Raw genomic sequence first — 23,346 nt, forward strand, 5'->3', positions numbered from 1 at the left:
AATGAAATTCGGCATCTTCAGGGTTGATGGGGATTGGGAAAAACCGATAGTGCTCTTTCTGGTGGCTCAACCTTCCTGACTGCTGGGAACGTGTAGTTCAAGTCCACTGAGTCAGTGGGGCAGACCTTGAGTGTGGAAAGAGCAGGCTCCGTCGTCAGTCCTGCCGATTGCCTTTGTTGGGACCGTCCCCGGCCATTTAGAGCCGAACCACATTCTTCCCACAGCCCTGCACCCGCTGTCTGACCATGCGCTGGACAGCCACAAGCTAGCCTTTATAGGGACAAAGAGGATGATGGCCTATAAAGGTGCATCTCAGAGTCACTTGGTCTGTGATAACAAATCAATCGATTTGATTTTTTTTTTTTTTAATTACTTGACCCTTTAGCCTTCTTTTCTGTTTAGTAAGCAAATCCTGTGCAGGGATGTGGTTACTGTCTCCAGCCCTACACCTGCCCACCAGATGGCTCTCTACATGGCTGCATATGGGTTCTGTCATGTGTGCTCAACCAGGGCTGTCTGGCTCTGTGTCGACTGACAGAATACCATTCTTGTTTGTGCCTCTGATAAGTGTACCATGCATCTAGGGCTGGTGGCCAATGACACTTGAAGCAGGCAAAGACCCTCCTGGCCTGGAAGCTTCGATCACAAGCTCTCTGGATCAGGTAGAGCTGCGTTTTTCCAGTTTTCCATCCCAAACCATCCTGATTGGCGTCACTCACCCAGATCCCACTGTACCATTGTTTTATGATGTCACCCCTTACTCCTTGAAGCTAGAATGAGGACAGGGACCTTAGGATTTAAACTTTTAATGGCTAGGGAACCGTATCCCAGTTATTAAAATCTTACAAGGACTCAAGTTCTGCCCCTAGAACCTGGATAAAAAATGCTGGACATGGTAGCACAGGCTGTGATCCCAGAACTGGGAGGAGGCAGGGGCATCCTTGGAGCTCGCTGGCTAGGCGCATCCTTGGGGCTCACTGGCTAGGTGCATCCTTGGGGCTCGCTGGCTAGGCGCATCCTTGGGGCTCGCTGGCTCGCTAGGCTAATTTCCCTGGTAAGTTCCAGACCAGAGAGACACCTGTCTTGAAAACGAAGATGGATGGTGACTGAGGAATGACACCCAAGGTTGTCCCCTAGATTACACACACACACACACACACACACACACACACACACACACACACATATCATAAATGAGCATCCTGCACATACATGAGCTGCTGAAATGAAACCGTTGTGCACTGATGTCAGAACCGGAAGCCCTGTCAGGGTTGGTTCTATTCCCTCAGGGTGAGGACTGCCTGCCTGTAGAGTTTTGGCAGTTGTTTTGAAGGAATTCATCTGGAAGAATGAAGATAGCTCATATCTCTTAAGATCCTAGCAGAGCAGTTAGCTTCTCAACCAGGTGTCTGTGTCAGGGAGCACCTGTGGAGGGGAGAGGGGAGAGGGGAGCACCTGGAGAGGGGAGAGGGGAGCACCTAGAGAGGGGAGCACCTGGAGAGGGGAGAGGACTCCTAGACTTGCGTGCGGAACACGGCTGTTCTGGAATGGGCAGGTGACTGAGAGTAACTGAAAACCCCAGATAAAGAATTCACCTGTCCCTGACTCAGAGACTAGATTCACTGAGTCAGGTGCTCGATAGTGTCTATGTCGAATCTGCTCCAAGGAGGAGTAAGTCAGCTGATTTTTCTGCCTCAGGATGTGAGAACTGAACTCTGTGAAAGAGGCTGCCTCAGTGCACAGATTACAGACCTGGAGACACTGGAGACAGGGGGTATCTATCTACTGGGTGAGGAGCCCGTGATCCTCTGAGGTTTTGTGAGCGATCTAATCCCAGAGTTTAAAGCTTGTACCACAGCTTTCCAGTGAGCATTCCAGCAGGCTCGCTCTCTCTGGGTGCATGGTAGGAAGTGATAAAGGGCTTGCCAGAGCAGGAGACTCCAGAGTTGAGTCTTAAAGGGCTGGGGATAGAGCGCAGAGTATGCACTGCTTGCCCACATGCAAGAAGCCAATGTCCAGCACTGTGTGTGTGTGTGTGTGTGTGTGTGTGTGTGTGTGTGGTGCTGTAAGCAGGAGGACCAGAAGTTCAGAGTCATCCTCAGCTATGTGGTAAGTTCAAGATCAGCCTGGAATACTTGAAACCTTGTCTAAAAAAAAAAGGAAGGAAGGAAGGAAAGAAAGGAATTGGGGGGGAAACTCAACAGAGATTGGAGTGTGATAGTGGACTGCAAAAAAGATGGGGCTGGGGGCTGAAGCTGAGTGCTGAGGAGATAGATGCCTGGGACCTGTCCCCCAGCAGAAGGGGAAGCAGGCTCTGCTCTCCTGGACTCTGGCACCTGCTTCGGGGATTAGATTCCTCAGACCCTGGCAGGCCACAGGCCCCATAAACAGGTGGACGATCTGTGTCTTCCTTCATGCCTGTATCCATGCGCCGAGTGAGTCCCCTGTACACCCGTCGTAGCCAGGTCTCTTACGGCAGGCAAGGAAGGTGCACGTGCGTGTGTATAGATCACATGTGTAGAGACATGCACAATCATTGGGCAGTGTTTTCCAGGATGGCACAGTGAGTATGCACACTGTAGTACAACTTTACTACATGGTGAGGGTCATTAAAACATTCAGGGGGAAGGGCCTTGTCCGTAGGAAACTTGGGAGGAAGGTGACAAGAACTTTCCAGATTTTTCTTTTAGCCACCCATAAGGAAAAGCCCATATCCCGAATGTCGCTGGGCAGATATAATCTAAATCGAATTGTTGCCTGCGTGAGTTGGTACCTATTTGCATTTCTTTCCCTGTTCTCTCTTGAGAGCTTTTGTTAGAAAGAAAGAATAGTTAAATCCTAATTGCAAGACTCGTCTCATGGTGAGCACGTGGGCCGTGTTTGAGTAAGCCCAGTCCCATTTCTTTGGCCCAGGTGGAATGACATTGGAAGTGTTACCCACAGCAAAGCAGCCGTCCTACTGGAGCTGACTGACAAGGAGGAGACCACACTCTTCCACACAGTGAGTACAGGGGCCCGCACAGCTCAAGCGGGGAATTATTTTTATAAGCTAACAACACCTTCCCTGACTCTCCATGTCTTAATATGAGCCTGTTCAGCCTTTTGATGGTAGGATACACTGTTGTCATCTACGAAGTCTATCCTCAAGGACTGCATAATCAAGTCACACACACATACACACACACACACACACACACACACACACACACCTCATCATGTCAGTGTTGGGCTGCATTCCTATGTATCCTGGGGCCCATGCAACCCATGGTGGCATGTTGGATACTTCTGTACTCCACATGAGACTCCATGCTGTTGAAGACATTCTATTATTTGCCTGGTCCCACATTTCTTCTTGTAAGTGATGAATGTTCCCGCTGGCTTTGAAATAAGATTCAAGTTTGTCCAGCACGCCACGGCGCTCTGGTTGCAGGCCTCTTCCTCGAGTGACTCCTAACTATGTCAGATTACAATTTCTCTTGTTAGCTGACCTGGATGTGTCAGTCCCTCGGCCCACGCTGTCTTGAGTCAGTTGACCAGACTCTCTCTGAGCACCTTCTCAGGAGCCAAGACTCTTCCCTCACCACACTGTGTCTGGTTGGATGGCATCAGTGTTCATTGTAGGCTCTGCCTTGACTTGGTTGTTTTGAAAGTTCTGCTTTAGAATTATCGAGAACCTGTCAGTTCATCGCTACAGAACCAGGATCTTTGATGTGAAGAATTCATTAAATGGATGGTCATTTCTACCCTGTTTGCTGGACCACAGTAGCATGGGCACCATTGAACTCAATGGTTGAATCACTTCCTGGCCTGCATGCTTTTGTTTTCTTCACATGATTGGGGACAGGATGGATGCCTGTACAGAACTATCTTTGTGACGTGAATATCTCATCAAACACGTGTTTATTTTCCCATCTCTTCCTTTTCAAGGATGATATTGAAAATGCCAAGTACATTTCTCGGTTGTTTACCACACGGCACAAATTTTACAAACAGAACAAGATCTGCACGGAGTAAGTGGATGTCTCATTCACTGTCTCTCTGAATGGCGCAGTCCTATTAAATTGAGTGCTTCTGCGAGGTTGCGGTCCCCGGTTTCCATTCATTCTTTCCCCTTGATCCTTCTAGAAACCGTAGGAAGAGACTAAAGGCAGCCAGGAGGGAGAGAAGTTTAAGTGCAGTCTACTACAATCCACCTGCCTAGAGAGACAATCATTCCCAAATTGACTGTAAATGTTTAACTTCCTGGATGGGTGGGCCACATCAGTGCCTTTCCGGCGCTCGGCTCTGGGTTCGGAAGCGTCTCACTGCTCCCAATTTGCCCAGGTGCCCCTCCGTGTTAGATGCGGACGATATTCAGAAGTGAGGAGCGGCGTGATGAGCCTACTTAAAAGAGAAGATGCGGTCGCCGGCTCGGCCTGTTTCCGCTCACAGTTGGCTAACCCTGCGTGCGCTCCTGGGTCGTGCCATCTGACTGCAAATGAGAGGCCAGGGTAATTAGAGGGGATTTGGAAGGCACTCTGAGATGGCATGCATCTGTGTGTCTTTTTAATTTAGTTCAGAAATAAAGAGGGTTAAGTCTGAGTCTGATTGAGGGCACTTCCTTGTGGCCTGACCTCGGAGATGGCGTGCCGGGGGCCCAACTCTGCCATCGCCTTTACTTTGGTTGCTTTCAAAAGGCGGCCCTCAGCAGAGCACATTTGCCGCTTGGGCCCCCAAGGTGTTTAATTTTTGTTCAAAGAGCGTCAGGAATGTAAATGCCAGAGAAAAGCTGTCTTTCCACTCCCACCGTGGGCATATCCAAGCAGGGTAGACGGTTGCTGTTCAGCAGGCTCAGAACTGGATCCCCAGGCCAAGGTAGACTTTTTTCTTTTCCCAGGTCCCACAGCCTCTTTCAAATCAGGTTCTGCAGTTGTTCACTGCTAGGGTCTAAGAGCACAGCACGTACATCTCATAGTCTAGGCCTACCAGCAAAGATAGGAAAGATGTGTTAGCAGGCCAAGCAAGGGCATAACCTTGTCTTCTACAGACACAGTGTCATTACTGCCCCATGCATAGGGTTCTATTATGCTTTTGCCTCAAGAATTCTGTAGCTGCCTCCTGTGTGGTGGACATGAGCCTCTTTCATAGTTCTTGTCTTCTGGTTCAACTGTTTCTCAGCGAACGGGTCATTTCTGTGTTGGTGTCTTCTGTGGTCTGTGTTGACATGTGTGAACATGTGTGAACACGTGTGACATGTGTGAAGCTGAAAATCAAGAACCCTGTTCTGAGGGGACCCTGCAAGGGAGCCACTTACCTCTCCTCACTCGCACATACACATTGAGCTCTGTAATCTCAGGTCAAGGGCATCCCTCCGGAGTTTTCCAAAATGTGAACTGTGTGAACAGCCTCCTTCTCCATCCAGGGCTGTCCCCTCCCGAGCCACCCAGGCATGTCCTGCAGTGTCTGCTCTTGCAGAGCTGATCCTTGCCAGCTGGAGGCCTCACTCCAAGGCTCGATGGCTGCACCTTTGACCTGGGGAGGAAGAGTTAGAGGACCATGCTTAACTTGGGGATGCTCACACTGAACCTGCCCAGCTGTTAAAAGCTCAACGTTACTGTTACTGCCTTTGCCTCCATGGCTTCACCAGAGCAGAGATGTTTATCAGCAAGTTGGTAGAAGGGTGAAATCTGCAAATAAGGAGTGTCTTCTTTGAGGAACTGTAGGCCAATGAAGTTCATTTTGTCTTAAACACCATGTGGTGCCAGGACCTCCTGATATCTGCTTTCAAGGATGGATACCCTCTGTTCCGGCTCTGTTCGCCTCTCTGTTATTGTTGTTTAATTGATGCGATGCTGAAGTACTCTCTCTGTGACAGACTTGCTGGGTTGGGGACATACCTCAGTTATGGAATATTTGCCCAGCATTCACTGGCTTTGACCCCCTAGCATCAGAACAAAATTTAAAGCAAACAGAGAAGGCTTCTGGCTTGGTAAACATTGGCAGCGTGTATATCTTCATGGGATCAAAATGAAAAATATTTTCTCTAGTTTGAAATTTTATTTAAACTGGAAGCATTCTAAAAATAGTTTTATTATGCACACAGGTACACATTGGACACTGTTCTAAAAGTCCATGTGCTGTGGTGTTTTCTAGTCTTTCTCTCATATTTCTATAGAAATAGCCTCATTGCCTCATATAGTAATAGTGAGGAAAGGATTACAGAAATATGTGTTCCAAACATTTTGAGGATAAAAGAAGAAAGGCAAAAGAGTTTGCAGTGTTGGTGTGCTGGTGCGAACTGTAAGCTGTGTGTGCAGGTGTGAACTGTGTATGCAGGTGTGAACTGTGCATGCTGTGTGCTATGTGTGCAGGTGTGAAGTATACGTGCTGTGTGTGCTATTTGTGCAGGTATGAACTGTGTGCTGGGAGGCAGACCTCACTGGTCTGGTCCTTCCCCTCCTTAGCCTCCCTTGTCTTTCTGACCTTTTGTTCTTTTGACCAGCAATAATGGTGGTTCTCATTTTTAACCTTTCATATAGACAGTCAAATTCTCCACCCCCAATCAGACGCCAGCCCACCTGGAGCCGGTCCTCACTGGTAAGTACACTCCTCAGTCAGTGGTTTGGCTGTTGGCATAAAGGTTTGTGTTACAGAGTTGAGGAGCGGTGACTAAGGGCACCATGACCAGGGAAGACTTGCTGGATATATAGAAGGCCATCATTCACTTGCAGGAGGTGTGGTGAGCATGCGCTATGTCCCACTCTCTCACGAACACCGGCCTCCTCTCTATGTGGGGTTTGAGGTGCTCCACAGGCTTACTCTAGGCCAGAGTAAGTCTCCCTTCAGACTACTGTTGGCTCATCTTTCTGGTGACATGTCCCAGTTGTAAGTGCCGCAGGTAGAGCCAAGCAGACCAACCAGAAAATGCTTTTTAAGTGAACAGCGGGCTCAGTATAGGGAACAGGGAGGTTGTATGGGACATTTCCTAATTTCTATACTTCAGTCAATCATTCCTGCCTGTGACTGGTTTTCTTGTTAAAAGCGGTTCTCTCTCCTGGTGATGTGGCCCGGGATGCACAGCTGGAGTCCTGCTGTAGGCTCTCCATGTTCAAGGATGACATGGATGACACGAGGGTGGCAGGATAGACCTGCACTTTCTTTTCTGCTCCTCTTGTCCCGGCTCTCTGAGGTGTAGCTTTTTACAGATAGAGCAAACGAGTGGCCTTCCTACTCTGCCGCATGTCCAGGTTCCTGGGGTTGATAGACAGGAACACCAAAGGGAAGGTATTTTTGTACCCAACGTGTACCTCACCTGTCTTCAACTTCCCTCTTAGAAAGTTTGGAGGACATTTTTTTTTCCCAAGAAAGCATAACACAGACTCTTAGAATTCTAGAGCTGAGCCACATGGGAATTCCTGAGCCCGTGTGGCTGTTGCTGATGTCGGTGTGACTCTGTCTTTGCCTTGTGGTCATTCCTCCGCTTTGGCGATCTGGATGGACCTTCTGAGGCTTCCCTGAGAGCTCAGGGCATTAGCTTATGCACTGGTCGCCACTCTCTCCATTCTTAACACTGTCCCCCTTTTGTCTGCATCTCCTGTTTTTGTCAGTGAGATCAAGTGTCATTTGTACCTGTGAACTATGACAGACCCCATTTTCACAGGCAATCTTGGGATTACAGAGCCTCCCTTGTTTTACTGGGACGAGGTGGTCTGCAGAGGTCTGGATTCTTAGGTCTGAAGAGACTACAGAGCCCTTGCTGATAAGCATCTTAACTTCCTTGCCAATCTGTCTTTCTCTCTCTTTTATAATGCTTGTTTTCATAGCTTTTGGGGGGGCGGGGGGAGTGTCAAGTTGACACAGCCCCCTGGATATACCTGATATACAGAGTCTCATTTGAAGACTTGCCTCCATCACACTGGCTTGGGCCTGTCTGCAGGGCATCTTCTGCATTGCTAATTGTTGTAGGAAGGCCCAGCCCATTGTGGGCGGTGCCATTCTTGGGCAGGTGGATCTGGGCTATATAAGAAAGGTAGCTGAGCAAGCCCAGGCAGGGTTCCTCCGTGCTCTCTGTCTCAGGCTCCTGCCTTGAGTTCCTGCCCTCATCTCCTCAGTGGAATGTGGCCTGGAAGCAGACAAACACTTCCTTCCCTCAAGTGGCTTTCAGTAATGGTGTTTTTATCACAGCAACAGAAACCAAACTAGAAATCTGTGTTGTGGCATTTATTTCTGTATTAGCCAATCTGGGAAAAATATTTAGATAGATAGATAGATAGATAGATAGATAGATAGATAGATAGATAGAATATTTAGATAGATAGATAGATAGATAGATAGATAGATAGATAGATAGATAGATAGATAGAAAGAATAGATTGGGCGTTGACATAGTTTGGTAGAAGAACATTTGCCAAACATGGAAAGGATGGCCTTAGGTGACTCTATCCCAACACCCTCCCCTGTCACAAAAAAAGAAAAAATGAAATTAAATTAGCTATTATTGTTTTTTTTTTTTTCACTGTAAACCTAGTACACTTCATAAAGCCACTTACTGATTTATTTTAAAGGAGCAGGAGGCAGTTATAGCCAAGCTTCTTTGTGCTTCTGTTCCTGTTTCTCACCTTGCTTTGTCCTCATTCTCTCTCAGTAAATACAGTGGACAGTTCATGATTGCCATGGGAAATTTTGAATTATGTGTTGTTGAATTATGTATTGTCAACAAAAGGGATGACAGTACTTTGAAACTGCAAGCTCTAAGACCATCCACAAGGACTTGTGGGGTGTCAGAAGTTCTAGTTCTGCTCCACACGCGGGGTTCTCTCAGTTCTTCCTGATGCTTCTTTCCTCTCTGATTCCTCCCGACTTTTGGATCCCTTGTTCTCGTGTCCTTCCTTGGTACCCACTTGGTGCCTTGAAACTCACTATATGGACTAGGCTGGTGTTGAAGTCACAGATATCCACCTTCCTCTGCTTCCCAAGTGCTAGGATTAAAGGTGTGTGCCGACAAACCCAGCTTCTGAATCAGTTATCTTGAGACCAGAGCTATAAGGCTAACAGAGCTAGAATCACACTGTCCTCTCTTTATATATTTTAATCTCCCCCTAACCCCTGCACAAGAAGTGTGCCCTCTTCTGCAGCAGGAAGTGGTTCAGACTGGTCTAAACAGCCATGTTTAAGACCCAGGGAGAGATTCTGTATTGGCTCGGAGGGTGTCTGGCCCATGCCACATTTGCTTCTTTAGTGTCATTGACACTGTAGGTATTACATATTGGACTCCTATGTAAACTCACCACTGGGCCAAGCAGGATGCAGCCCTGACCCTACAGGAGCCTTCTGTGGTGCTGTAAACCGAGACCATGGGCTCTGCTGCTGTGTAAGGAATGTGTAGGCCTGGGAGGGAGCTGGTTTAGAACAGAAGAAAGCAAATTTCCTTTTCTGTTGTTTTTGTTTGTTTGTTTGGTGTGAGTGTGCTTTATTTATTTATTTATTTGGTGTGAGTGTGTTTGTGCTTCTTTTTTTTGATGGGTGCATCTCCTCTGATTGCATCTGTTACAAAGGCCAATTCTTGAAAGCATCAAATGGCTGCTCCTGACCGTGGTCTCTTTTTCTCTCTGGCCTTAAGCTGCTTATTGCTGTCCTGAGCTTTAATACCAGATGGGAGCTTAGGTCTGTGGAAGAGGGTGGGTCAGACAGGCGGCCTACAGTGGTGGAATGTGATTCCCTGGGTGTTGGGGTGACTTTCTGGCATCTCCCAACAGTCTTTGCGGCTTCCCCAGCTCTGTTTTCTCTGTTTCAGCCAAGGCAGCAGCCGTATATCTTGCCTCCCATGCATGTCCAGTGCAGTGAGCACTACTCGGAGACCCATACTTCCCAAGGTAACTGTAGCTCCTCCTTCTGCCTCTTAAAGACAAAAAGCTGGCTCCCAGGGCCCAACACAGAAGCTTACTTGAAGATGCCAGGGATGGTTTGATGGCAACATTTTCATTGTCTGATCACAGTGGCAACATTGTCATTATCTGATCACACTGGCAACATTGTCATCTGATTAAGGTGGCAACAGTGTCATTGTCTCAACACAGTGGCAACATTGTTATCTTATCATGGTGGCAACATTGTCATTGTCTGATCACTCAGTGGTGACCTTCAGCACATACCTGGGAAGAAGGCCCTAGGCCAAGTGTAATTTTCCTTATTGTTTCCTCCTCTTCCACCCATTCTTAGTGGGCCAGGGTTGGCAATAGCTTGGCCCTCCCACATGCACATACTTCACCCTCAATGTCAACCCCAGCCTCTTGGAGCACCCATGTGGTGATGGGGAACCTGGGAGACACTCACCTTCATCATTCAGTGCATTTCTTAGTCTCCCTTCTGGCTCTTTCAACATGTACAGGGACAAGAATAAGCATGGATCCAGTGGTTGTGAGGTGACTGGTGCTAGGCTGGGGACTTGCTGCATGTTGTCTTATTTGATCCCCACAGTAAGCCTGAGCTACTACTGTTTCCATACAGAAATAGGGAGACAGATGTTAGCCTTCAGATATCAAAACACACACACACATACACACACACACACACACACACTGTGTGTGTGTCTGTGTCTGTGTCTGTGTCTGTGTGTCTGCATCAGCATGATAGGTACACACGCACACTGTCTGTCTGTCTCTCTGTGTGTCTGCATCCGCATGGTATTGACCCACACTCTCTGTGTCTCTCTCTCTGTGTGTGTCTGTGTATCTGCATCAGCATGGTAGGTACACATACACATCTCTGTGTGTGCTCATGTGTGTACTTGTGTGTGCACGTGCCAGTGCCTGTGTGCGAGAGCATCAACACGTGTAGATGCACATCCTGTGTGTGTAGGCCAGAGGTCCATGCTGGGTGTTTTTCCCCCAGTCATTTTCACCTTTTAAGACACATTTTGGCACTAAACCTGTCACTTACCAGTTAACTAGATTGGCAGTGAGTGGATCCTCCCATCTCCTGTTTCCCAATCACACAATGGTGGGATTACACACACTAGTGGCCACACCTGGCATTTTTACAAGTGTGCTGAAGACCCAGGCCCTCACTTCCAGCTGAGCTGTCCCCCTAGCTAAGTTCACTTTATCTCTTCTTTTATCACCCAACTAACTACATCTTTTAAAATGACGATCACAAACCTTGCATGCTGGATATTTTCTGAGGCACGGCTGTCTATTCTGAAGCTGCTGCAGTTTGAAGGTTGGAGCGTGAAACCTAAACCAAGATCATTCAGTGCGATCATACTTTTTATACACAGTCTAGCAGAGCTACCCCAGGTCTGTGGGAAGACACCCAACCCCACCAGAGGTGGATACACCCTCGCACCTTGCCCTCCCTGTTTCTCCTGCCTTGATTAATTTTGTCTGCACTTCCTTTTCAGATAGTTGTTTTTTGTTTTTTTTAAAGATTTGTCTATTAAGTTGTTTATGAGTGCATATTGTATATGTACATGAGTGCTTACATGTGTGGAATGGTTTATAAACCATTTGAATTCAGCACCCATGGAAGGCAAAAGACCATGACAGATCCTCTAAAACTGGGGTTACAACAGTGGTGAGCATACATATGGGTTCTGGGAACCAAACCTGTGGACTCTACCGCCAGTGCTCTTAACTACCGCGCCATCACTCCCGTCCCAGTTGGATGCTGCTGGCTACAGTTCTCTTCTTCCTCTGTCCTTTGTCTTCCTTACTCAGAAAGGTGTATTGACAGAATGGCTTCCTCGTGTGTTTGTGTGTATGTGAGAGGAACTTTGGATATCCAAAGTGGACCTGACTTAGCAACTGGCTTTTAGTAGCTCTTGAGTTGGGGAGGTGACTCAGTAGTTGTCTTAGTTGGGGTGTCTATGATAAAACACCATAACTAAAAGCAACTTGGAGAGGAAAGGGCTTAGTTTAGCTTATAATCCTCAGGTAAGACTCCATCACTGAGGGAACTCAAGGCAGGAGCTGACACCGAGGCCATGGGGGTGGGGGGGTGCTGTTTTCTGGCTTGTTTCCCATGGCTTACGCAGCCTGCCTCTGTAGACCACCAATGACACATCCACAGGAAGCTGTGCCCTCACACATTAATCAAGACAATGCCTCACAGACTTGCCAGTCATGTGGAGGCATTTTCTAGGCCTCTGTGTCTTCTTTCCCATATATAAAGTTGACATAAAAGCTGGGCAGTGGAACAGTTAAGTCACTAGCCGAGGAAGAGTGGAAGAGTGAGGGCCTCTGAACTCACACAAATGTTAGCTTGTGAGGGTGCTAACCCTGCTGAAGTCCAGCCTGGGCTGTGGAGGCATCCCCTGAGCAGGACAGCTCGTGAGAATAGCCAATGGAGAGCCCCGCCTGAGTGAATGAAATATAAGAGTGATCAAGGGTGCTTCTCAGCACAAACCACATTCCCCCATGCAAATGCATGCCCATGCCCCCACAAACAGGTATGTTCCCACATACACCTATGTCCTCACGTACATACATGCCTCCACATACATGCATGCCCCACAAACATGCATGCAGCTACATACACACATGTCCACACATACATACATGCCCCCACATACACACACGTCCACACATACATGCATGTTCCCACATACATGCATGCCTCCACAAACATGCATGTAGCCACATACACACATGACTACCATACATACATGCCCCCATATACACACACGTCCACACATACATGCGTACCCCCAAACACACATGTACCCACAAAGACATATGCCTCCATATACACACATGTCTCTACATACTTGCATACCCCCACTTACACACATAAATGTGTGCCTCCACATACATGCATGCATACATGAAAAGAGCTTTTGTGACCCTTTACTTTCTTTCAGCTTTTGTTTCTTTTATGGGAAGTAATCTTTTTTAATAATCTTTTTTTTTTAAAGATTTATTTATTTATTTAATGTAAGTACACTGTAGTTATCTTCAGACACTCCAGAAGAGGGTGTCAGATCTTGTTACGGATGGTTATGAGCCACCATGTGGTTGCTGGGATTTGAACCCTGGACCTTCGGAAGAGCAGTCGGGTGCTCTTACCCACTGAGCCATCCCTATGGGAAGTAATCTTGATGGTGGAGCCAGAGGGCAGTTTCAGTAGCACCTGGAAAAGCTCCAGATTCTGACTGCCATCCACGGACTGCTGCTCAGAAACCATGGCCGCACTGGGCACTCCGTTGTTCTCACTGCTTTCTGAATGCCCAGCAATCCTTTAGGTTAGGAGCGAGCCCTTTTCTGATATAGTCAAACACAGCAATTCCGAGGGTGGGGCAGTTTCAAGTCTATTGCTCTATTAAACCTTTGACTTCCTGGCCCAGATATCCGGTTCTGCCCCTAAGCTGTGCACAAGAGGCCAGTTCTCCCCAACAAGTGGCTCATTGTTTGAATCTAATTATAGCAAAGTCGAGACTGTGTCTAGGTGACACCCACTCTGTATACTTTCTTCACAGTGTGCTCTGACATGTTCTAGGCATGTTATCCCAGAGAACAGTCCCTTGGGACATGTGTGACAGGGGTTAAGACTGCTCTGTAGGACACGTTTTTGTAATTCACTCCAGAGACATGGGGCGACTCTGTTGAAGCAGGCTGGTGTGTCTCTGGTGCTTCACGTTGCTCTGTTTGACATTTTGCAGACAGCATTTTCCCCGGGAACGAAGAAGCCTTGTACTGCCGTTCTCACAACAGCCTGGACCTTAATTACTTGAACGGCACCGTCACCAATGGCAGCGTGTGCAGCGTTCACAGCGTCAACTCCCTCAGCTGCTCCCAGAGCTTCATCCAGGCGTCTCCAGTGTCCTCCAACCTCAGCATTCCTGGGAGTGACATCATGAGGGCCGATTACATCCCCAGTCACCGCCACAGCACCATCGTCGTGCCGTCTTACAGGCCGACCCCAGATTACGAGACGGTCATGCGGCAGATGAAGAGGGGTCTGATGCATGCAGACAGCCAGAGCCGGTCTCTGCGTAACCTCAACATCATCAACACCCATGCCTATAACCAGCCCGAGGAGCTGGTGTACAGCCAGCCGGAGATGCGGGAGAGGCATCCCTACACAGTCCCCTATGCACACCAGGGGGGCTATGGTCACAAACTCGTCAGTCCGTCTGACCAGATGAACCCCCAAAATTGTGCGATGCCTAGCAAGCCAGGGGCCAGCTCCATCTCACACACAGTGAGCACTCCAGAACTAGCCAACATGCAGCTCCAAGGAGCACAACACTATAGCACAGCCCACATGCTCAAGAACTATCTCTTCAGGCCACCACCCCCTTACCCTAGGCCCCGTCCTGCCACCAGCACCCCAGACCTCGCCAGCCACCGCCACAAGTACGTCAGTGGCAGCAGCCCTGATCTGGTAACTCGGAAGGTGCAGCTCTCCGTAAAGACCTTCCAGGAGGACAGCTCTCCTGTGGTCCATCAGTCTCTGCAGGAGGTGAGCGAACCCCTCACAGCCACCAAGCACCATGGCGGCGGTGGCCCGGTGAATAAACGCCACAGCCTGGAGGTGATGAACAGCATGGTGAGAGGCATGGAGGCCATGACACTGAAGTCACTCAATATCCCCATGGCTCGCCGCAACACCCTTAGGGAGCAGGGCCCTTCCGAGGAGACAGGTGGCCATGAAGTGCACAGTCTTTCCCAGTATCACCACAAGAAGACATTCTCGGATGCCACCATGCTGATCCACAGCAGCGAGAGCGAGGAAGAGGAGGAGACCCCGGATGCTGCACCTCAGATTCCTGTGCTTCGGGAGAAAGTGGAATACAGTGCCCAGCTGCAGGCTGCCCTGGCCCGCATCCCCAACAGGCCCCCACCTGAGTACCCAGGGCCAAGAAAAAGTGTCAGTAATGGGACACTGAGACAGGACCAGGGGACCCCCCTTCCTGCCATGGCCAGAGCCAGGGTGCTGAGACACGGGCCAGCCAAGGCCCTCAGTGTCTCCCGGGCTGAGCAGCTGGCTGTCAACGGTGCCTCTCTGGGTCCCTCCATCTCTGAGCCTGACCTAACCAGCGTGAAGGAGCGGGTCAAGAAAGAGCCTGTGAAGGAAAGGCCTGTGTCAGAGATGTTCTCCCTGGAGGACAGCATTATAGAGAGAGAAATGATGATCAGGGTGAGTGCCCCCACTCCCCGGTCACGGCTTGGAGGAGGGAGGTTTCGGGATTTAAGGGATTAACTGATTGTGGGCATTTCAGGCAAGAGTGGTGATGTCACCAGACAGCATGGATTTTTTTTTCAAATAATCCCTTCTGTCCCACTGTCATTCCTGACTTGTGGCTGGTGTACTTGGTATTGGAATGGCTTAGTGATTGGGTATTTTCCTGAGGAATTTACCACTGGGTACTGGACTCCAGGCCCTGTCAGATCTGCTCTATGAGAAGCGCGTGCACCGTACATGCATGCATACCACATATGAAGATCCCCTGCTATATTGCTGTTACAGATAACCCTTCACTGGGATGGGCCCAGCCTAGAAAGCTAGTTCTGTTGTTGGCGAGACCACATGGTGATAGATGTGTATATACAAGACAATAAACTCCTCTTACAATGAGAATATTGTTGGATTGTAGTTGCTGCTGGAAAAAAAAAAAAAAATCCCCTGACACTGCTTTTCCTGGAAATCCTGGCCTCCTTAAAAGTCATTCAATTACGTAGCTAATTGATCCAATGGGCTTCTTTTCCATTCATTTGGGCTGTGCTGTCAGGTAGCCTTCAGTTAGGAACTCCCGGAAGGAAGACTCGGTTACATTCCATTTGCTGTGTTGGAGGTCATTAGGCTCACTTCTGAACTCATACTTGGGAATCAACCCCGAGGGAGGATGGGAAGCCAGTTTTACAGAGGCCTCACTGCTGGGTTCAGAGATCAGATCCAACCTTGTTACCTTAGAACAGCCTGAAGGCGGCTCAACCCTGAGGTTCTGGTGGCCATCAGGGTGGAGACACTCAGGGGCAGCGTGGATGGACTTAATACTTCTTCCGTTGCAGATAGAGAGGGAGGTGGTAGAGTTTGTGCCTGTGCCTCTGGGATTTATTTAAAAAAAAAAAAAAAAGCACATAGCTTTGGCTGGGGATGGAGTGAAATGCGGGGGTGCGTACCACGAGGAGACAGCTTTCCCAGCTTGGAAAAAAGTAATTCTTTGGTGTAAAGTGATGTTTCAACACTTCTTGGCTCCAGGCCTCTTATGAGCCTAACTCACTTCAGGAATCCATCCCTGTGAGCATTGAGCCTCAAGGTTGGCCCTGCCAAGTTGAGACTTAACGATGTCCACATGGTCTTGTAACCTCATATTGGTCATCCCGTCTTCTTACCCAGATTAAACAAATAGCCTGCAGCCATGACCCTGGTGCCGGGTCCTCGTTGGAAGCATCACACAAGCTGAAAAAGAGTGAGGAGCTGTTTTCTGCTGATCCCCTCCCCCAGTTCTGTTTTATTCCAGGATGGTGGATCATTCCGGCTGGCAGACTACACCAGTTAGCTTTTAGCTCAAGAACACGACTGCTCATGTCTACACTCTTTCCTCAGTTAGATGCCCCCTCACCTAGCCTCATACAACTAAGAGTTCATAGGCCACTCAGTCCCCTTGCTCAGTGTCCCAACCTCAGGCTGCCCCTTCCAGTGGCTCCAACACCCAAGATGAATCTTCGTCTTGAAGTCTGTGTCTGTATTTGCTGGCCTAGCGAGTGTCCACACAGCTTCCACACTCCTCTGTGTATGGAGAGGAGAAAAGAAGGCTCCTGAAGCCACACCAGACCCCTTTACTAAGAGAACAGAGAGAAACCTCAAGCCCTTGGGGACTGGAGTGGGAGGGGTGGGTATAGCGAGAGCTTAGTCGCTTCTTGTGTGGTGAGTGGTTCAGAATGCTGCCGTTAGCCTATTGAGGACACATCCCACTTTCCAGCCTCCAGCCAGGAGTCAAGTACAAAGAGCCAAGAAAGCCAACTCTGGCCTTCTAGTTTGATATAGAGACAACTGATAGCTTGCGCCTAAGAGGGCAGATCACTTATCACTGTGTCTAGTTCTCCCCAGGTAGCTAGGGAGCCTTTCCCAGGGTTGGCAGTCCCTGCCCTCTGGAGGCAGAGGTGGGAGGATTGCTTACAGGTTTGAGGACACCCAGGGGGACATAATGAGACCCTGTCTCAAAATCAGACCACAGCAAAACATTTGAAGCATTTCAAAATTCAGTGACACGAGGGGACAGGAGAGTTACCTTTTACAAAACTGAACTAGTATGCAAATAAATCCAGAGTCATCCCGAGGGTTCTTGTGGTCCCACAACCACCCTTCAGTTGCCTGTCACATCCTCACGGTTCACCCTCCTCTCCCATGCATCCTTGGCTGTCTGTGGGTCAGCCTGTCACCTGAGCAGTTGTACTATAGGGAGCATTCCTCACAAAGGCTTCCCGTCCACTGTAGGTAACACCATGGTGGCAATGAGGTCCATGCAAGGTTGTCCCTGCCACCCCACCGCCACCTTCTCCAACACCGTGGCTCCATCAAGACACCTCCACTGGGAATTAATTAATAAACGATCAACTAAGAAACCAGGCTACCACTCCCATCCATAGGACTCATAGACACCTACAGACTGACATTGTTTCAGATAACAACCAAATGTTCTTTTACACATTGATCCCTGAATGTCTAAGACAACATGATTTTCAAGAGCTGTGCCCAGTAGGCTGGCAGCAGAAAACAGAGAATTCCACACCCCTGCTGATGCCAGGGTGTCCAACAGTGGACCCAACATCCAACCCCGACTACTTTAGGTTTCAGCCTAAAGATGAGGGGGAGCTAGAACTTGCCAGTCCACACTCCAGTCAAGACCTCCAGGGATCACTGCTAGCCCTGGATGAGCTGGGGAGGACAAAGGCTTAATGGTTCATCCTCTGTGGTGGTGACCTTATTAAGCCATGGTAGGCCTTGTTCTGGGGTTGGCAAAGCAGATGTCTTGAGGGCGAGGAGTAAGTGTGAGATTCAGCTCTTCAGTCTGAGCCCCTCAGAGTGGTTCCCCTTTTGCTGGTGTGTATGGCGGTGATGTGTATGGCGCTGTTAATCAACATGGTAGCTGGTGGGTTTTACACCGTTAGTTAGTGCAGAAGGCCTGTCCTTGGAGGGACTCCCGTAGTCCACATAATCCTCTGTTTTCTTTCTCCTCTCTTCAGCCTGTATCTGTCTAGAGTGTATTGTATGAACCCCTTTTGTTCTCTTGAAGCTCCCCCTCCCCCTCGTGGCAAGGTATATTTGTTAGGGAGTCTGTCTAACGTATGAGTTAATTAAGAATAAACGCCCTAGGGTCCTGTAAGAACTGGCTTCCCTGGGCATGATGGGAATAATGGGAAGGTTGTGTTTGAATTTGCCTTGCTGGTGGTGAATGTCTGTATTCCTTGGCTGGGGAGTTACAGATTTGGGGAGATTAAAACGCATTCCAGCCTTCCCCTGGAATTATAAACAATGAGAACGTGTCTTTTCTTGCCGAAAGAATCTAGAGAAGCAGAAGATGATGGGCCCGCAGGCACAGAAGAGACCGCTGATGTTGGCAGCGCTGAATGGGCTCTCGGTGGCCCGAGTGTCGGGGCGGGAAGACGGTCGCCATGATGCCACCCGAGTCCCCATAGATGAGAAGGTGAGTTCTGGGCTTGTCAGGTGTGACCTTTTTCTCTGTGCTTCCAGATTCTAGAAGTTCCTCTTTGCCTAGACCTGTCAGTGCTGCTTGCCTCATGGGTTAATTCTTTCAATGGAAGAAGACTTGGTCCAAGTGTGCCGTGTTAGAGCGGACCCTTTCCAACATCTCCTGTTTCTTCATTGTGGCCTCTGCACTTTATCAAGCTGGCATATGGGTGCTTGATTAAAAAGTCTAGCCCCAGGGCTGGCGAGGCGGCTCAGTGGGTGTAGGGACTTGCTGCCAAGTGCGGATGACCTGAGTTCAGTCCCTGGAACTCACATAGTGGGAAGAGCAAGCTGTCCTTCCTCAGGGTGTGCCCTGACCTCCCCACAGCTTGCTCCCCTCCCCCAGATAAACATAACAACAAAGGATCCCCTCCACCAGGCTGTGTGAGCTCATTATTCCTTCACTGTTTTTAATCGTAAGGAGGTGATTGATGTAATAATCAATCCCTATATGCATTTTGTAAGATTTTACTGTTTATTTATTAAGAACAAATGCAAATTTGCCTTATGATGTCATTGACTCACTTGCTTTTCTCGTGCAGTTGAATCCAAACACGTACTCATTTTAGACATACTGAAGGCTGATGGGGGAAATGTTTTTTAAAAAAAAAATCTTTATTTTCTACAATGAAACTGTTAAGTTTCTAAAACTTCAGAAAACTCTTTTTGTAAGATAAGAAAGTTATTTTCTCCAAGTATCATACTCTGTGGTTTTAGGTTTTGGGCTCCCATGGTCCCCTTCGTGGGCCGCAAGATGATAGGACCCATAGTTCTTTGGTTAGGTAGTGAAAGCCACGATTCTGTGTTGCTGTGGTGGAGAAAGGAGTCCTGAAACTGCCTAGCTTGCTATCAGGAGGCCCAGAAACTGTTTTTTCTAAGGTCACTGAATAATATTTAGAGTGTTAGATTTCTGTCATCAGACACTTGTTTTTTGGGTCAGAAGGGACATTTTCCCAGTTGACACCATGTATTTGAAATTAGTACTTTGACCAAGGAAGGGAAAAGGCAGGGGGTTTTGTGAGGGTTAATCCTCAGTGCTCTACCACTGTGAACTGGTGCTGTCCTAAGGTTAAATTCAGTGAACCCTGCTGTGAGAGTGGAGAAAAGGGTGCCTGGACAGGTGAGAATAACAAGGAGCAGTAAGCAGCCAGGACTAACAGAGGCACAGGGTTTGACTTTCCACTTAAGCCAGGCTTTGCAGTATCTATGTAGCATGTAGTTTTTCAGTATGTATGTAGCATGTAGTTTTGCAGTATGTATGCAGCATGTAGTTTTGCAGTATGCATGTAGCATGTAGCTTTGCAGTATGTATACAGCATGTAGCTTTGCAGTATGTATGTAGCATGTAGCTTTGCAGTATGTATGTAGCATGTAGCATTGCTGTATGTTTGTAGCATGTAGCTTTGCAGTATGTATGTAGCATGCAGCTTTACTGTATGTACATAGCATGTAGTTTTGCAGTATGTATGCAGCATGTAGTTTTGCAGTATGCATGTAGCATGTAGCTTTGCAGTAGTATACAGCATGTAGCTTTGCAGTATGTAGCTGAGTGAGAAGGGAAATGTCTGTCAGACCAGAGAGACTTAGCAACGGGCAGCAGTGAGGGCTGTCGCTGAGCACCCACTGACTCTCCATCTTGAAATCCCCTGAGAGTCTGCTTGCTCTGTTGAGACAGCTGACGCCTCCTTCCCTTGCAGCTCAGAGCCCTAAAGAAGAAGTTGGAAGATGGAATGGTATTCACAGAGTATGAGCAGATCCCAAACAAAAAGGCCAACGGCACCTTCAGCACTGCCACTCTGCCTGAAAACGCTGAGCGCAGCCGGATCCGAGAAGTTGTCCCATATGAGGAGAATCGGGTGGAGCTCATCCCAACCAAAGAAAACAACACAGGCTACATCAACGCCTCCCACATCAAGGTGAGGGGCATGTCAGAGGCATACGGCAAAACGCCTGTACAAGCTAAACTCCTTACTGCAGAGAACCTTTCTGATGTGCTGGCCCTAAGCCATGGAGAGTGGGATTGTCCTGTTGGTTTGTGCCTCACACGTGGTGGACGTTGGAACAGTCCCAGCCTTTCCCGTTACTGTCTTTTTACTCTATTCTATGGCAGCACAAACCACTGTTTCTTCTTTATAATATCACAGCCAATTCACTTTAGAGCCAAAATATGATTCCAGTGCTGTTCATGAGAGCAGAGAGATCTATACACAAACCACGGTTGGTCCTCAGTCATAAGTGGGCCTGTGAGGTTCATGGTTTACTTTTTAGATTTGTTTTTATTTTATGTGTTTGCCCGTGTGCATGTATGTGCGTTTTGTGCATTCCTAGCGGCTGTAGAGGCAGGAAGAGGGCATCCGATTCTTTGGAACTGGGGATTTGGAGGTTATGACCATCCGTGTTGGTGTGAGGAGCCGTAAGAACAGTCAGTGTTCTCAGTCTGTCAGGCATCTTCTCCAACATGCAGTGTGTGCGATTTCTGTTAATGTCTCGGATACTTCATGTCTCAGTATGCCATAGCTTAGCTAGACCTTAGACAGAATTCAGAGCTGTGAGGTCACGGGTTCCTAAGCAGCTCACCTTCCCCAGTTTTTGTAATACCCAGTTTTGGGTATATTTCTTTAGAACATGGCTCTGAACTCTCAATTAGGAGAGTGTTTCGAAGGCTCTCGCTTGGTCAGTGGATACAGGACTTCTATTTTATCTTACTTTAGTGTAGCTTAGTTTATTGAGAGAGTTTCTCTGTATATCCCTGGCTGTCCTGGAACTCGATCTGTAGACCAGCCTAGCCTCGAACTCAGAAATCCACCTGCCTCTGCCTCTCTAGTGCTAGGATTAAAGGTGTGCACCACCATTATCATCTAGCTGGGTATAGGATGTTTTTAACCAACACAATTTGCCTGATAATCTGTATGATCAGTAGCTTTGAACTCTTTTCTTGGATTTTTCAACTCTGGTGGAATTGCCAGGAGTCTCCTTCGACCCTCCTAAGGTGTAGTTAGGCATCTGGGTTGTATATCGCTGAAAACCAATTTCCATATGGGATGTGATGGTATGGTATAGTGTTTTTATGCATAAGGGCATAGATAGGATTGTGTGTGTGTGTATGTGTGTGTGTGTATGCATTTATAACGAACAGGTATTTTTTTGACTCTTATTTTTGAGAACAAAATTAATAAAAGTGAATGCCAGGGATCTTTTAAATAAACCAACAATGGCACCAGTTAGATTAGGAAATAATGAGCAGAATAACACTCTCAAAGATGAGGACTCTGCAGCTGCTTCCCAATGAAGTGCCTCTGAAAACCGTACAGAGGGACATTCTCCTGGCCTCTTCCCTTGGCCCAGTCTCCTTCCCATTTTCCATCTGCTCTTTGGAAACAGCTGTCACTCCGCATAAACAGCACCTTCCGGGTATTGTTACCCGAGATGCCGTCCCTTCTGCGGTATTCTCCGCGGCCCACATTTCATCCTGCAGATCCAGGGTAGATGTGGGTGCATTTCACAGGCCCGGAGAGCTTGCAGGAACTTGCCCTTGGTTTCTGGAATTGAGCTATATATTTCCCCACTGTTTTCTTCCCCTGGGTTCCAAGCAGCAGTTAGCACAGAGGGGAATGGTGTCCTCCAGAGGGTGAGTCACATGATGTCCTGCAGTGGGGGAGTCACATGATTTTCTCCAGAGTCACATTGGTTTCAGTGTGGCTTTTAATGCTCTCCTTCCCATACCTGGCAGAGGCAGATTCTCTGCAATGTTTATGGTTACTATGGTTACTATATGGGGGGTACCTGTTAGTTTAAAGGCCTAGCTCTACAGACAGGCCACATCTCCCCACTCCCCAGCAACTCAGTCTGTGAATGTTTTCTCCCACCAGTATGTGGAAAGTGGATTTCCTTGCCAGCTCTGACCCAAACATGTCTTGTGTAAGGAGACAATAGCTGATGCTATTCTTGCCTGAATCAAGTCAGTATGTAGTTTCATAAAGTCATCCAGGAGAAAAGTCTCTAACAGGGATCCCCCTCACTGCTTCTGGAACCCTCTGGGAGTCTGCACCACATGGGCGTGTAAAGGGGCCCATCTTTGTCATATCAAGGCACAAGAGAGGAAGAGAGACAGGAAGTGCTCGCCGTTGCACCGAGCGTGCGACCTTCAGTTCTGTGGGCCTGGGCTTGCTACTGGGATGGTTTTGCATGTAGAACCACAGCCCTTTAGTGGTGGTAAAACTGATTTTCTGGTTGTAATCATGCATAAACTCTAATAAAATATAGACTACAGCATGAAATGTATAAGCATACATGGTGCAGATTAACATAGGTATTGTTTCTGTAACTTAAATTCTGTTCATTTATTCCAAGGTTATATGTATATACCCTTCCGTACCCGTGAGTTTATATGAGTTCATGTGTGTATGTTTTGTATTTGGGATAGATGTATGTGTACATGTATGACTGCACTCCCTCTTCTATGCACAGATGGAGGCCAAAGGTCAACCTCAGTTCTCTTCTGTATCATTTGTAACTTTATTTCTAATTACATTGAACGTTTTTATTACATTTGTTTTGTGTGCCCAGTGTCTGTGTGTGTGTGTGTGAGAGAGAGAGAGAGAGAGGGAGAGAGAGAGAGGGAGAGAGAGAGAGGGAGAGAGAGAAGGTTGAGTGCCAAATGGTCTTTGCTATCTTAAT

General features: G+C 48.0%; 1 protein-coding gene across 2 annotated transcripts in view; it reads left to right on the top strand.

Annotated features, from left to right (window-relative positions):
- Positions 1-23,346, top strand: part of Ptpn14 (protein tyrosine phosphatase non-receptor type 14) — a 144,898-nt gene that overhangs the window by 104,744 nt on the left and 16,808 nt on the right. For both annotated transcript variants that reach the window (XM_021197543.2, XM_029538489.1), the window contains exons 9-15: positions 2,914-3,001; positions 3,928-4,010; positions 6,519-6,576; positions 9,773-9,851; positions 13,634-15,114; positions 18,482-18,625; positions 20,367-20,585. In XM_021197543.2, the coding sequence (XP_021053202.1) occupies positions 2,914-3,001; positions 3,928-4,010; positions 6,519-6,576; positions 9,773-9,851; positions 13,634-15,114; positions 18,482-18,625; positions 20,367-20,585 (2,152 nt within the window). The remainder of the gene's footprint in view (positions 1-2,913; positions 3,002-3,927; positions 4,011-6,518; positions 6,577-9,772; positions 9,852-13,633; positions 15,115-18,481; positions 18,626-20,366; positions 20,586-23,346) is intronic.

This window comes from Mus pahari, chromosome 5 (genome assembly GCF_900095145.1).
Source record: "Mus pahari chromosome 5, PAHARI_EIJ_v1.1, whole genome shotgun sequence".
In the NCBI taxonomy this organism is placed as follows: domain Eukaryota; kingdom Metazoa; phylum Chordata; class Mammalia; order Rodentia; family Muridae; genus Mus; species Mus pahari.